Genomic DNA, 15735 nt, shown 5'->3' with positions numbered 1-15735 from the left:
TAAACAGTGACAGATAATTCTAAGTGTCAATGGATGCTACAGTTCTGTATACAGTGAAGGGGAGGGTTTGCCTGTCCTTTCTTTAGTGCTGCAATTTCAAGTGGACAGCCTTATTTTGAAACATAAGCACAGCTGATCCTTCTAACAGGATTAACCCAGAAACTGGCAGAAGGACAAAGCATTAGTTTCACATGAGCTGTTATGAAATGAGCTTTTTTAAGTGGCAGCAGAATTAACAAGAATTTTGATGACCACAGCTCTTTAACAAAAATGAAATCACATGTAATTTTCTTTAGAACATGCACAGCAGTGTCCAGTATTAACTCCTTTGAGTAGGACTTTAGCCCTGTGATGAGAACTACAGGTAATCAAAAAAGGCAGCTGGAGCATTTGGTCACATCTTCCCCCTCATACATGGGGAAGCATCATTCAGGCAAGGCAAAAAGACAGAAAAACTTAATTCATGGAAAACTAAAACCAAAAGCTAAGCAATGAATAGAGGAATGAACTGACTGCAGCATCAGTTCTAGCAAAATGCAAGGGCCCAGAGGAAACAGATTCAAGCACATGTTTCAAGGGTACTGGGTTTTGTCTCAGACCACAAAACAGTTAAAAACAAACAAACAACTCCCACCCACTTGCTCTCTCTTCTGCTCCAAACAAACAGACATTCAGATCTGGGAACTGAAAAATTCCCCAGCATCCAAAAGGAACCATGTAGAATACCTTGAGACATGCATAAAGTAGAACAAAGCAGGGTAGATGTAAATCATGAAAATAATTTCAAAAGCATTCTTAGAACATTGTCAATGCAATCCCTGTACACTTACAATTGTCACCCAAAAAAGCTACAAGGCAAACGGTGACACACCAAGTGGCATCCAAAACATGACAGAAGCACAGGCACTATGGGACCCTCCAAATACCAAATCAGTTTCATCAGCAAACGAAGGATGGTCAGCTCAGAGGCTGCTAACTAGATTCCACAGTTTGAGCTGAGCTATTCCACTGGCTCCTTAAGCAGCAAGATGAATTCAGGTAGAATTTACTAAATGCCATCTAAAACAACACCAGGAACACCTCTGCACCAAAAAGCGATTTTTCTGTGCAAGTTCATTGGAGGTCTGCACAACCCAGCACTCCTCTGACTATGGTAACTAACACTGCAGTGGCTAAATCAGGCCAGCAAACAAGAACCTTGCCAATAAGCCAGCAGCAGCTTACCTGTTATTTGGTGTGTGGATCCATTCAAGCATGACATTCCATTCACTTCCCGAAAGGTTAAGAACTGTCCTGTTTCAAGCCTGTGTGGATGATTTTCAAGGCAAGTGACAATACCAGGATTTGACTGAAATAAAAAATGGCAGTCAGCAAGGAGGGAAGTCTCTCGTGCATAGGGGTCACACTGCATTGCAGGCACATAGCTTTTTGTCTACTGAAACTGCAGTCTCTAATACTTTTAACACCTCATTTCTGTCACAGCAAGAGTTACCTATGGCAACTTTTTCAGTTTAAATTTTCAATTTAACAGTGTTTCTACAACACAAACTTTCTCATTTTCACTGTTTTCACTTCTCAGTAAGTTAGCAAACTGCATTTCCTAGCTCTCAGCAGTTTAACCCATTGTTATGTTCTAAAATGGTAGCAGATTTATCCCCTTTTCCAAACTAAAAATAGTCCCCACGTTCAAAGAAATTTTCAGATGCATTAAAAAATAAAATCTTGTAAATGGTGCTTATTACTCCATGCTTCCTTTCTGTCTGATAACCTTAGAAAGGACATCCAAACTCAGTCTTGAAAGTTTGGAAGCTTAAAAAGCCGGACAGCATTCAGGAGAGACAGCTTCAGCAGGACACAGACAAGCTTACTGTTCCAGGAATCTCAGACAACACCTCATCCTGTTATGGGATGTGATGCCAACCTGCCGCGCACACAGAGACCTCACTGCAGTCTGAACACAGCTCATCCAGACCTTGTGCTACACCTCAGGCTGTAACCTGGTGGATCTGCAAGCAAGCCTGGCCTGTAAAGTCTCCTCTCATCCCTTCCTGAGTCTCCAGTATAAGATTCCAGTTAAGGAGCATAGGATTTAATTACAGTGGACCACATTCTCTGTGGACGATGAAAGGAGTTGACTGGAGAAAATTCTGCTCTGATTTAGGGACACCAGTACCACCTTGACCCTGTTTATAGGACAAGAAGAGGCACTTGATGGCATTAATTCTCATCAGTTTTACACTGCAGAGTGGAAGAAGATACAACTACAGTCAAGTATTAGATTATTAAACACAGGGCATACATACAAATATATTCACTCCTTGACTTGGCAGATAATCAGCACAGGCCATGAAACTCAGCTACATACTCCTGTTGTCATCTTATTGCAGGGGTGCCATACTGTTATCTCCTTATCACAAAAGTTTCATACCCTCTTGGTTTTTCTTGTGGGCTGCTCCTCCAAGCACTGACGACTTCTTCTTCACAAAGCAGCCAACTGACTCCAGTTCCCTTCTCACCCAGCCACCCCACTCTTCTATAGCACTCTTCTTCTCACTGATCACAGCTGTGGCCTGGTAAAGTCAGGCCTGTTCCTAATCTTTGATCATTGGCCCAGCTGCAACTCCTTAGGGGTAAGATCACTTTCTACATTATCTTTATTTTCTTCTATTCTATCCCCCTACATACTCCTTATGTAATTAATGAGAATGATCAAATCATCCATTCCCTTTTAAAGGCACTAAGGAAGAGGCTACCCAAATCATCATATCATAAGCTTTAATCCAGACCAAACTCAACCTGCTGTACAACCCCTCCTAGATTGGTTATTTTATATCTAGACTGAAGACAGGACAAAAGACTTGCTGCTGGATGAGTGAGCTTATTGTCTGGACTTCCAGAACTGAAAAAAAAGGACCTAAAGTAATTTCCCTTTATAAAACAATAATACAAGATTAAATGGACATCCTTACATTCTGCACTGGAAGTACTAGCACTAATATGCCCTTCTCATGCCCTGCTTTGGTAGGTTAAAATAAACTTTTAAATTTCTTTTCAAAATATGTTCTCAATTCCCTCAATTATTCTAGTAGCCTGCCTGTAAGTGCTGCAGTTTCTTATAAAAAGGCTCTTTTCATGCCTATTTTCACACTTCCTTGCAAGACTTACCCTATTCCCACACCAAAATTCCATCCTTTTCTTTCTACATCCCCTCATTTCTTTCTCGTGCTCTCTCTCCAATAAAAGAAAAATCATTATTGTGTGTTGCACGATAAGTAACAACCAGGAGGCCAGGATAAGAACAAAGTAACCAAAGTAACTTTGCTTCTCCTATAGCACCAAGTGAAGCACTCAGCCACTCTCCTTTTCAAAGAGCCAGTAATGAGTCCTTTCAAACACAGTTAAAGCAACACAATGACTTTTATCCCTTACTTGTGTTATATTTGAAATGAAGATCTCCTTTGGTTCCTCTCCTGTTGTATCCAGCACTTCAAATTCATCACCAAAGTCACAAAACAAACGTGAACACACTCCATACACATCTGCACTGATGAACTACAAGAGAAAGCAAAAATCATGAGTATCCCTAGAACAGCACAAGCCAAAGATATGATGCCTCCTCACACTGGAGCTGTTGAAGGCCAGCAGGTTTGATTCTCCAGTGGAAACCTGTTGTGTGCTCAGGGCACACTACACAGCACAGCACAACAACAGACCTTGAACCTGCAGGAGCATTTCTGAGCCCATTCACAAGGCAGCAGTAACAGCACTGCACAGTGAAATGCTGCCATCTCTGCTTCTCTTACATCCAGCTGCAGCACATCCCTCAGTCCCAGCACATTCTTTCAGAACCACTTGGAGTTAACAGTGAAAACTATTTCTTTAACATGATTCCTTTTTAATTAAGGACCAAGCTGTGGTTACCTGTACTGGTATCCAGATAATACCAGCAGCAGCACTGTATTCCCAGAACTCCTGCTGCTGCATCAACATGCCATCTGCACTGAATTATACACCTCATAATCAGCTTTCTCCATTTCTGGAAAGAACACCCTGGAGGTCCAGAATGCCCACTGCACAGATTATTCATGTGTTGCATTTTTTCTATTACCTTAATAGGTGGCTGCTGAGCATGACAGAAGTCATTAATCTTCTTCTGCAGCAACAGACTTACTTCAGTCAGTATGACACACTGTGAACAAGAACAAAAACACTTCTAAGACACTGAAAGCAATCAGTCTCTTCAGGCTATGGGAAACCTTAGTACCTAGACTAAGTTACTTAAGTGTCCTGACTCCTATCCTTAAGAGAAAGCAGTCTTTAGGAAATTTTTTCATTAAAGCAGAGTGGTTACCACCCCACAAGTTCTGGAAACAGAATGAGTAAGAACAGGAACAGCAAATTCTCAGGTTTTTGTTTGTTTGGGGTTTTGTTTTTTTTTTTTTTTTTTTTTTTGACTGCAGCTGTGGAATTCAATACCCAATTAGAATATTTACCAAAACAGTTATGGATAATCTCAGCAAAAATGTAGATTTTTGAATTTTAGGATTAAAGCTAGCAAAAAAACATAAATAATACTCATCAGTGCACACCAAGAAGTCAGCACAGGCTTCCAATATTTGTGGTCATAAAATTGCAGACACAGAATTCCTACACACCTTCCTTTAATGTCTAGGACAGCATTGGGTTCTGAGGCACGTGCACTGTAACCCATTCAGTTACACTGGCCTGCTGTAGCTGGGACATTCAGAAACTTGGTGTGCTTGTAGGTCAGCCACACAGCAAAGGTGTGGCTCTCAGACTGAGCCATGCACACAGGCAGGAGACAGCTGAATGAACAACTGCAAGTGCCCTCACTCCACCACAGAGGCACTTACATTTCATTACATACATACATGAATCATCCAAATATACAGCCTGAGCCTCTGCTGCCTGGAATACAGCACACAGAATATATGTAGAACATCTGTGCTATGTAGCTGCAAAGGTCACAGTTTCACCTTCAAAGAAAAAACTTTGTACAGCAACCCCACTTAGCTATTTATTGTCATAGCAAATTCTATAGTAAGTGTACTAAGAAAGTGGTGGGAACACAAACCCACTGTTTCAGTCTTGAAAAAATAAGCACAACACTTCAACAGTCTAAATACAAGACCTACTGTTTTATTTACACCATCTCAACATATACTTTGAAGTTCTTTATTCTATTTACTTACATAAAAAATCCAAGTTGTATGCTCTGAAGAAAATACACGAATACACATACAACTGCTTTAAGAGTGACATACCTGGTAGTGCTTTAGGAAAGACAGATCTGTGGTTTCATCTAGTGGCACAGTTGATGCTGCTACATGGACATATGGATTGAGTTCTGCAATACGAGGAAGTGTGGCCTCAGCCCTGAAAGAAAAACAATTTTCAATTTTTTACATATCTACAAAACTGTATTTTCAATATAGAATTTCATACTACACATGCCCTGCAAGAGATCCTCACAATGTCTCCTGGCAATAACAACAACCCATTTATTTACACCTCAGTTCCTAGCAGGTCTGAGGGCAACTGCTGTGTCTGATATCCCACAGGACTCAAGGACTGTCTGCTGTCAAGGCTGTTATCCAGTCTTGTACAAGTGGCTGAGAAAGCCCAAGGAAGAAATGCATGCTGGCCCCCACTATCAAATTTGCATAACAAGCAGTGCCACCTGTGACTCAGAACCTCAGTCCCAAGTCCAGACTTCCTCTAATAACTACCTGGGCACTGTAGTCACAGCCAGCAACTCCAGAGAAAGGGTTTGACAGGTATTTGATATGTACTACCAGCTCCTGGACAACAAACTGCTATTTTTGATGCTGATGAGACCATCAGGCTCTCACTCCAAAGACTTCACTGACCTGTTCCTTTGACTGGTAACATCATCTTCATGGATGAAGAAGTTGATCCCCAAATCCCATTTTGTGCAGTGCTTGGTGTCATGAACTGTAAGAGCCTAAGAAAGTTTGTCAAAAAGCATTTGCTGGAAGAAATATACAAGGTCACAGCACCCAAAGGATGGATTAAGCCCCATAAAATGTTGGAGGACTAACACTGCAGAAGATTCATTTGTAGCACATATAAGAACAAGCTCTTCTGACCACTTTCCCAAGAAAACTCTTACTGTTTGAGACAGCAAAAGACAACATGCACTTCATTCAACATTTTCCTCCCAGTTTGCAGTGATAACAGACAGCATTTAAATATCAAGGATGATTTTTGCCAGACTGTGATACAGGGGCAACTGTCATCTGAAAATTAATGGACTCACTTGATTTTTTTCTATTGGAAAGAAGAGCTTTAAAAGGCTTCTTGCTAATAAAATTAATCCCAGGAGCACAAAAACAGCTGTTGGATTAAAACACCCAACTATTCTAATGTCTATACAAAAGGATTCTCATGGATGACAAAATAAGATAACATATTTTGAATAGTTTGAGTTTTGTGTTTGGACCACTCCATTTAGGAGAAGCCACTTTGTACAAAAAGATTCAGTATCTGATCAGCAGCTGGCTAAAACATTTTATGAGATATTTCAGAGCACCGTGGACATTAACGTGAGAGTCTAACAGTACCACTAGAACTTCCAAATTATTGAAAGGTTAGGTTCTCACATGTTTTGCAACCCTTCTACAGAGAAACAGATTCAGAAACTTTAGATTACTGTGTAGTGTTTTGCCTTTTTCTCATGCTTACCCAAGAATACCCGACAGCACAATTGTTTTACATACCTTTACCCCAGCCAGAATGATGTTTTTTGCTGAAAAAATAAGAACAAAGCAAAAACAAAGAGAGGGATTATTGCAGGTTACTTGCAAACCTGTAATTAGATAGTTACTCAGGTGGACAATAACAGTATTTCATTGTTAAGAACTTCATAGCTTAAGGGTTTTTTCTCTTTTACATTTGGCTCAAGCATTCTACAGCACCCCAGAAAGCAAAATAACACAAGCAAGGTTAAAAAGAGTCTCTGCATTTGTCATTTGTCAGCTGTTCATGCCACAATTGTGATTACAGAGACAGTAATGACAACAAACTGCAAAACCCCATGACTGTTCTGGCATCTGGTGCAGGGAACCACTAGAGGCAACTGAAGGAGTAACACCCCAGGCATGAACCAGCCAAAACAAGATCATTTTGCTCATGAGGAGTAAGGGAAATTGTTAAGGAGCCTCTTGTATCAGGGCAGTTATGCATCTTCACCAAATAGCTCTGTTCTCCCCACACACTCCCATTTCATACATGGGAAAAATCTGGGCTATAGCTATTCCCATAATACATTCATTGATACTGATACCTAAAAGAGTAACTTGGATTACCTATCCTAAACCTTCATATAGGACACAAGATTTAGGTAAAGCAATCTGGCTCATGGAAGCACATTTCAAAGTAAAATTTTAAATGCTGTTCTAGTAAAAACAGAAGTCAATCCAGGATCTTTCCTGCATCTGCAATGTTAGAAATATGCACCATGCACACATAAATTCACTCAGTTCAGATGTGCTTATTATATTTAAATTTAAGGTTTACAAGTATTCTGGGACAGTATGTTTACACACAATTGTGCCTTTTTAAACAAATGTTACCTAACTTACCAATCTCCACCCCAAGGCCACCTATACCACTCAGGAACACGTGGGACTGAGCCATCTTCTGCATTGCTGTGTCTCCAAGAACATACCTCTGGCGACTACAGCAAAGACAAATTCACATCAAAACAAGATACAAAGTCAAGAGCATATTAAAGCAAGTCAGGAATTCCCAGTCATTAAAAAACTTTTTCAAAACTGAAATGTTTATCAATCAAATATAAGATTTGCACTCACAATGCATACAGGGAAATGCATTTAGTCAGACCTTGTCAGTGCCAGGTTTTAGAGAAGATAAATAAAGTTATAATTTTAAATCAGTGCAAAACTTCTTCAGGATAAACAAAACTTTTGGAATTAACTATCGAAAACACAAGCATACAAAAGAATTTCTTTGTTGTCAGAAATCTTCAGAACAGAGGTGATACAGCTTTTGTAGTCAGATCCTGAAATCTGGGAGAATCCTAACATCCATCTGTACTATTAAACTTGTACCATTCTAAACATCACCTTTTTCATCAAGGAAAAGAACAACTTTCACGAGGCCACTACCAGAAAGTGAAGTGACACAACACTAGAACTATTGCACTGAATTACAAAGAAGCCGTATTTGTTCTGCATGCAATCATTTTTTAAATTTTTTTTTACTTTTTGATGTACAAAGAAGCTTTTCATCCCACCATGCTTTTACAGGGATATCATTTGTCCCAGTAGAGACTTCCCGCACAATTCCCATGCCAAGTGATCTCAAGACATTCCCAGCTAACAAATTAAAACAAAACTAAACCAAAAGAAATATTTAGGTTTTTTTTTTTAATCTACAAAAAAACCCTCAAATCCAATACCCTGAGGTCTGGAGGGTAACAGAGATATTGATGATGAGGACCAAGAAGCACAGCAAAGGGTGAGGGATGAATGAAATTGTAACATTACTGCATGTAAATGTAAGTGCTCCTGAAAAGTCAGGAACAATGCTTAAAAATGAGACAATCTTACCTATACAAAGCATCATCAATTTCCATAGAGTCTGCTGCCATGATTCAATGTGATCTGTTTACACTAGAAGGGTTACAAAAAGAAATGAGCTGGTTATGTCAGATGCAATTTCACAGCTGGCACCCCCTCCCTGTCCCACTCAGTTCTTCATTAAAGGAACTGAAAAATAAAAAAGTGATGCTACACAGGAATCACTTTGAACATTAAGAAGCCTGTGGAACATCACAGCACATGGATAAGGAAAACACACACCAGCCAGAACACAAAAAGCCACAAATCTTCAATAAATACTTTCAAAATACAAACAGACATTAATTTCCCCACTGAGGAAATGCAAAACTTACTTATTTGCCACAGTTAGATTTACTGAAAGAGCAACTCTTTTTACATCAAGAGCTCCAAGCTGATCAACTTGCATCCATCTGATCAGTGGGGTTTTTTTGAACAGAAGATAGAAGATCACTGAATGGCCAGAAATAGGCATTTATGCTGCATTATTTCATTGTTAATTTAAAACCCTTAAGAAACAAGTGTTTCAGCTAACTGAAAAAACCAACACCCAAAGATCTGAATTACTGCAACATTCAATTAAAACATGCAGTGAGACAGTTTGATAGGACTGTAAGAAAACACACAATCTTTGCTGTTAAGGCCTTTGGCCATTAACAAGGATGTTTTCATTGTTAAGTTGGTGATAACTAAGCACTAGGATTAGGAACAAGCTGCCCCTGGGCACCTTGTTTCTTACTTATGCACACTGGGAACTGGTGCTTCCTGAACCTGGCAGGTGACTGCCACCAAACACAGGATGACCAAAATAGACCCTCTGTGTACTTTGGTAGTAGTGATAGGAACTGATGTTCTGGGTCACATATTTCAGCTTTCTACAAACTGCCTTGGAAACTACACAATAGCTGACAACCCTCTCTCCTGAGACTGAAAATAAAGGCCCAGGACATTTATTTTGGAGGGCACAGATATACTCTAAAATAGCTTCCAAACCTGCCCAAAATATAACTCCTATTCACTGTTCAGGTGACTCTGGCAAACATTTTAACATTTCAGAAGTATGGTATCTGCAGTTTGTCACAATGCAGAGACTGCAACATTCTGACCCAAAATTCATCCTTTTGGTTTTTAGAAAGTGCTGAAATAGCATAGCAAGGGACAGAGTTATACTGGACACAGGCCACAAATCTCATCCACAAAGCTCCTCCACCACATAGACATTAACTCCTGCACTTCAGCGAGCACTCAAGGCAGTGAGCATGAGCAGCTCCACCACAGCCCACACCACCAGCCACTTGAGAGCAGCTCCCATGCCCTGACACCACATGGGCTGAAGACAAGCAATGACCATTGTACTAGAGCCAGACTCCAGCCAGAGTGCAACACACCACACCTTACAGTCCCTGCTTAAATAAGGGCCTTCATTTCAGCCACTGCCTGCGACACCAGGCTGGAGGCGCCCTTCAAAGCAAGCCATCTCAGACCAGAGCTGTTCTGCTCCTCCACAACAGCACTGGCACTCTGGGACTACACAACATAAAAGGATTGCAGTACTAAGATGGGGAAGATGATCCATACCTGGATAAAAATGCTCAGCTTCCACTGCTGTGGTTGCTAACATTTCAACCTCTATACCCTCCCAAACAGTCATCTGTAAACAACTAGGATGTGTGATCAACTGGCAAGAGAAACTCAGCCACCTGTTTCACACAGACTCATTTGACAGTGGCTCTTTCAATATACTTTTCATTTCCTCATTCTCCTCCTACAGTGATAGTTACAGCACTGAGATGCTGCCAGTGCACCCATCAGGCAGAGCAAAACACCTCCTTCCACAAGGATTTAGTGACACTACGACACACAAGCGACTATAGGACAAACTCGGTTAATGTATTTCTGCATCCAAGTTATTTCTCACTTTTGTTCCACCATACAGGTATTGAATCTGTTTCAAAGAAATGCATGTAAAAAATTTTAACATTTTGTCCTAGTTCTTACCAGAGGCTTAACATTTACACACTTGTCTGTTTCTTTTAAAAGCCAACACTCAGTTTTAATGTCAGCCTTGTATTTAACTGTTTAAGTAATGTTCTTCATTTTTTAAAGCCTCAGATGCTTGCATGACATAACCCAGAGACAAACCGAGAAGCCACACGTTACCAGGACGGACTGAGATGCTCTGAAGAGCAGCAAAGGCACAGGAGCGGAGCGGTGTGCTGGTTTCACAGTGCTCCCACCTCCGAGTCAGCGCAGGCTGAAGCAGTGTTCACTACTCCTGTTCAGCACGCCAGGATGGCACGGAGGAGGCCTGGACTCATCCCACCTACCCGGGCTGATCCCAGTGGATGCAGGCTCCCTGTTCAGTCAGCAGGAGAGAGAGAGAGGAGGCTCAAACCCAGTTCCTGCCCAGCCCGGCTAATGCGGGAACACCGGCACCTCGGATCTGCAGCGGGGAGCCCCGGCAGAGCCCGCGGGCTGCCTCAGAACCGCCCCGACCGCAGCGGCGGCAGCCGGCACTCGCCGCTCCCAGGGCGCTCCGCAGCAGAGCCTGGCGGCGGCAGCCCGCACTCGCCGCTCCCGGGGCGCTCCCGCGGCGCTGGGCACCGCCGGCCGCCCGCCCCGCCCGCCGCCGCCCGCTCTCCTCACCCCGCGGCGGCCTCGGCGAGGCGATCCAGGCCCGAGCGCAGCCGCCGGCGGCGGGGGAAGAGGCAGGAAAGGGGTGGGAAGCGACAGCGCCGGTGCCGCGGCGCTTCCCCGCCTGCGCCGACATGAGGGGCCGGGCCGGTGCCGCCCTGAGGAGGCGGGACCGCCGCGACTCGGCAGCGGAAGGGGCTGCGCACCCGCTGCCCGGAGCCGCTTAAGCCATTGAGATCTTCGCCATTTTCTGCCCGGAAAGTCCCGCACCGTGCTGTTAAGACTAATAAAATCAATAAATCCTCCTTAGGTTCAAGCATAACCAGTTTAGGCGATGAAGGGCGCTCCCGGGCCCTGCTCCTGCAGTACCTGCCTGTGTATCTGGCAGGAGAACACCAGCAGATGTCACCGCACTAACAGGCGGAACTTCATCGAAAGGGTCTAGGGAGCCAACTGCGAAATACGAGAAGGTAGCCAAGGCCGCAGAGGAGATTTGTCAAAGAGTTACCAAAGCCAAAGTACGGCCCGTGCCGGGGTGGTATATAGGCTTGTGGAAACCTTTCCTCTTCTTTTGGTGGTGATTAAGCAAGAGAGGGCAAGCCAAGCAGGAGAGAGGCCACTGCGCTGCCTCCACCACCAACTCCACACCACCCCAGTAAACCCAACATCTCCTCCCATCAGTATTTTCTCTCCCATTTCCCGGACTCTTGATTAAGATACTTGCACAGCCCACCTTCCCATCATCCAGCTTAGTCTCCCTTCAGCTTGAACCCTGCATTCCCTTTTGTTATGCCGATCACTGGAGTAGATGAGACAGCTCTAAATCATTCTTGATACTATTAGCACATCTTGTCTAGAATGGGAGGGATTCAAGCACTCAAAAGTGTCCTTGCATACAGTGAATATAGAATAGTCACCTTGTATTTTAAAATATTTATAACTTAAAAAATTCCAAACAGGCCAACCAACTAAGGGGAACTTGTAAGGGTAAGAAGACCCAAGTTTTGTGCTCTTTGAAAGCATCCCAGTACGTTATTTTGGCATTTCTTTTAACAGAATTCTAGCAACTCTCAAGATTTACACCTCAATCCAAGAGTGCACACAGCCTTTGTACTTAATTAACAAAGATTAAGAGCAGCTGGGCAACACTGTGCTCGTTCAAACGTGGGCTGTGCTTCGGCAGGATCAGGGTGAAGGCTCTTGCCAGCTATACCGCTGCTTTCACGCACAAATAATTGGAGATGTGGGCAAATTTCGGAGAGCCACTAGAGGCCACTAGAAGTCTGGAATGTCGAATGGAAAACTGAGACGGGATAATCGGAGAAAGCCATTCTGGATGTCGACTGCGACCCTTATGTAAAGGAATTGATGCTAAAGATAGTATTTGCTTTGTAGCTTTTTCACGTAATACATAGAAATCAGGACATGGAAGAATAACTTTCATTACTTCAACACAGTAATTTCAAAGAGCAGGGCATGTATCTAATGAACGGAATTAACAGGAGTCCCAGTGACCAAAGGGGGAAAGGGGGGAAATGAAGAAGAGTTGAATGACACCAAAAAAAGTCAGCTTCAGTTGTCACTTGCATCAATTTTTGTCTTGTTGGTGATTTTTACCATTATATTTCTTTCCTTAAAAATTAATCTTTTTTTTTTTTTCAAGGTTAACCTAACCATTCTTATTTTCAAGTACTTACCCATCAAAAGTGTTATGAAAATAATTAAAAGAATCTGCTACCTACCACCTTTGTGCCCAGGTCATTACATTTTTCAAGACCCAGTCCACTTTGATACAGTCATCTCACATGAAATAGATTTTGCATAGTCACAGCAAATACTGACAAGCCTTTTGCCTAAGTGGAGAAACAGCAACATCCAGTTAATTCTCATGTAACCCTTTAACAGTAAGGAGGTAAACACTAACAGTTGGCAAAACCATGAATGTGGACCTTCTAAGATAAAATGCCACAAAGACATGCAATAAAAAGATTCTGTTTACCCCAGAAGCCAAAGAAACAAGTTCCCAAATACATCAATTAGCAGGTGTACTGAGGAACTCTCTAGGCTGATGGTACCAAATCAAAAAACGTACACGTTTTCCCTTACCTTTATAAGACTGCAAAATTTGAAACATCTGGAGTCATTTGATTCCCACCCCCCATAGTCTTCTTCTTCTTAAAAACTACATATGACATTAAACCTTAGTAAATTTGGTGAAATAAATTAATTTTAAAGGAAATCCCAGCTCCTTATTTGCATCACGCTAGAGTCAGCTATAGCTTTGAGGTAGGAAGCAGAGCTGTCAGTTTACAGACTTGCTGAAGCAGTAAGTGGGATGAGGCTGTAACCAGGAGAACATCACCACTTCCAAATTTGAGCCTATTCATGTCCCAAATCTCTGCAGCTTCAGTTTATGTGCACCACTGTAGATTCATTCTGCATCCAGGTACTGAATACATCTCTTTAGAGCCAGTATTTTCAAATGGAGCTGAAGCTGAAGTAGCTGTAAATCTTCTTTCCATCTGCTGGGAAAATCCAAGCTGCTTGGGTATTTTTAGTCTTTCATTTCCTGGTTTACAGGTGCAATTTCACATTCTTAGTGGGGACTTCATAGTGGAGATTTGGGGACATATATTTGTTTCCCTGATTGATTTAGTTAATAAGCAAATTAGCAGACACAACTCCTGTAGTTTTTTCCCTAAAAATGTGTTATTTTAAAATACTAAGGCAAACACAGTTCAGTTTAGCACATGGGCCAGTCCAGAAGTTACCATAAATCTACATCAACATCTTTCAGTAGGTTTCCAAACGTCCTTCCATAGGCTATGGCTTGCCCTCAGCTCTTGCAGGAGCAAGGTGCTGACTGGCAAGGCTTTGTCTCCTCTTTTTGGCAACCCATGTTGTGTAGGAGTGTTTTGATGGCATATTTAAAAGGACTCCAGCTTCCCAGCAGGATGGGCTGAAGGACTTTGCCACTTAAAACTGCTCTAGCAAGTGACACCTTCCTAGAAACCATGTTAATAATGTTGATAATTCCAGATAAACGAGGTCACCAATTACCTAAGCTGATTTCACACTGAGATGTGTATGAATGTATTTCCAAAGGAAGAGCCAGCTTTTCCATGCCTGTGAATCTGCAGCACAGGCTGCAAGTTGCCAGATAAATATTCAGTGGGTTAAATAATGACTTTTGGCTCTCGGCTCATCTAATTTGTTAACAGGAATAGCAGCTACAGAATGGGATTTTCTACAAGATTTACTTACATAAGAAATCCTGATGACAGATTGATGTCATTCAACCAGACCTCCTCACATGATTAGGCCTTGTGCAATCAGCCTCTTCTTTCTTTCCTGCTTCAGCTCCAAGCTGAAAATTAGCATTGAGAAAGCCCCAGACAACTCAGTTGGAATAACCAGAGGTTTGGAACACATTTCTTGATGCTTTAAATCTACCTGGGAAATCTCAGGAGAATTGGTGCTAGCAGCATAGAGCTCCCCTAGCCAGTTTGCAGGGATGGAATGTCACACATGGGTTTTTTTCAAGGGCAAAAGCAAGGTGGTGAATCCTGGAATGAAGCTTCAGATCTGTTCTCAAATTTGCATAGTGCTGTCTTAACTGAAGTTCACCTCTGAGTATTTTAGAAAAGCAAATATCTTACCTTGTCTTCGCTGAAACACACTTAAAGTTGAACCACCGTTAATAACAAAACGATTCCTAGAACAGGGAATGGACAGCAAACTGTAGTTTTAGAATAGGTTTATATAAAATAAGGAAGATTAGTCTACTTTGCATCATATTCAAACTTTAGCTTATTATTTTGCAAAGAAAAAGGACAGAAAAACATCAGTTGTTTTTAAATACATTTAATGTTATGAAACATGTTGCCTTTATTTTGTTTAAATCCTTGCTAAATCTTAACATCAACAATAATAAAAGGCTTTTAAAAACCTTTTCTTTAATCACACAGTAGCCTCATTGTTTTACTCTAAGGCAGAAAACAAACAGAGTCATCATAAATAAAACACTGACATGGAATATAAGACAAACCCAGGCCAGGCAGTTTGCTAAAAAGTTTATGAAAAGTGCATCTGGCTGGCTCAGGACTCCCTGAGTAAGGTAGACATTCTCCCACACACCTCTTGGCTATTTAGCCACTCATGAGAAATCTGAAATAAAGGCTGCCTTTCTTATTTTAAAGGTATTGCATTTACATGTCACTTGCTGTGTGAGGTAGGAACCAGTTTCTAGGGGCTGGATCTGGGCCTCACCTCCTTATTGTTGCCCCTCCATTTGCTATGCAAAAAGAGATTTAAGTGCAAAACAAAGCTTTAGCTGTCTATGAAAGTGAACTACTGTTTATTTTCAATCACAATTCATCAGCTGATTGTGAAGGACACTTCTCATGATTTTCACCCTCAAACCAATAAGAGACACAAAAAATTAGGTGTAACTTTCCCCCCCCACCAAGGATGCCTT

The 15735-nt window shown here is 41.8% G+C and overlaps 1 protein-coding gene across 2 annotated transcripts in view; it reads right to left on the bottom strand.

Moving 5' to 3' along the window:
* The window catches only part of UBA6 (ubiquitin like modifier activating enzyme 6), a 28613-nt gene extending 17209 nt beyond the window's left edge, over nucleotides 1–11404 (bottom strand). The window contains exons 1-10 of one of the 2 annotated variants that reach the window (XM_064710999.1): nucleotides 11271–11404; nucleotides 10785–10980; nucleotides 8616–8678; nucleotides 7626–7720; nucleotides 6762–6790; nucleotides 5892–5986; nucleotides 5286–5397; nucleotides 4109–4189; nucleotides 3430–3552; nucleotides 1225–1348 (exon numbers count right to left, since the gene is read on the bottom strand). In XM_064710999.1, coding sequence (XP_064567069.1) covers nucleotides 1225–1348; nucleotides 3430–3552; nucleotides 4109–4189; nucleotides 5286–5397; nucleotides 5892–5986; nucleotides 6762–6790; nucleotides 7626–7720; nucleotides 8616–8656 — 700 coding nt within the window. In that variant the 5' untranslated portion in view covers nucleotides 8657–8678; nucleotides 10785–10980; nucleotides 11271–11404. The remainder of the gene's footprint in view (nucleotides 1–1224; nucleotides 1349–3429; nucleotides 3553–4108; nucleotides 4190–5285; nucleotides 5398–5891; nucleotides 5987–6761; nucleotides 6791–7625; nucleotides 7721–8615; nucleotides 8679–10784; nucleotides 10981–11270) is intronic. The other variant, XM_064711000.1, reaches the window with a different exon arrangement.
* Nucleotides 11405–15735: the final 4331 nt, after the last annotated feature.

The sequence above is a fragment of the Zonotrichia leucophrys genome, chromosome 4 (genome assembly GCF_028769735.1).
Source record: "Zonotrichia leucophrys gambelii isolate GWCS_2022_RI chromosome 4, RI_Zleu_2.0, whole genome shotgun sequence".
NCBI classification, from domain to species: domain Eukaryota; kingdom Metazoa; phylum Chordata; class Aves; order Passeriformes; family Passerellidae; genus Zonotrichia; species Zonotrichia leucophrys.
The sequence above is the reverse complement of the archived record's forward strand: the minus strand, read 5'-3'. Positions and strand labels throughout refer to the sequence as shown.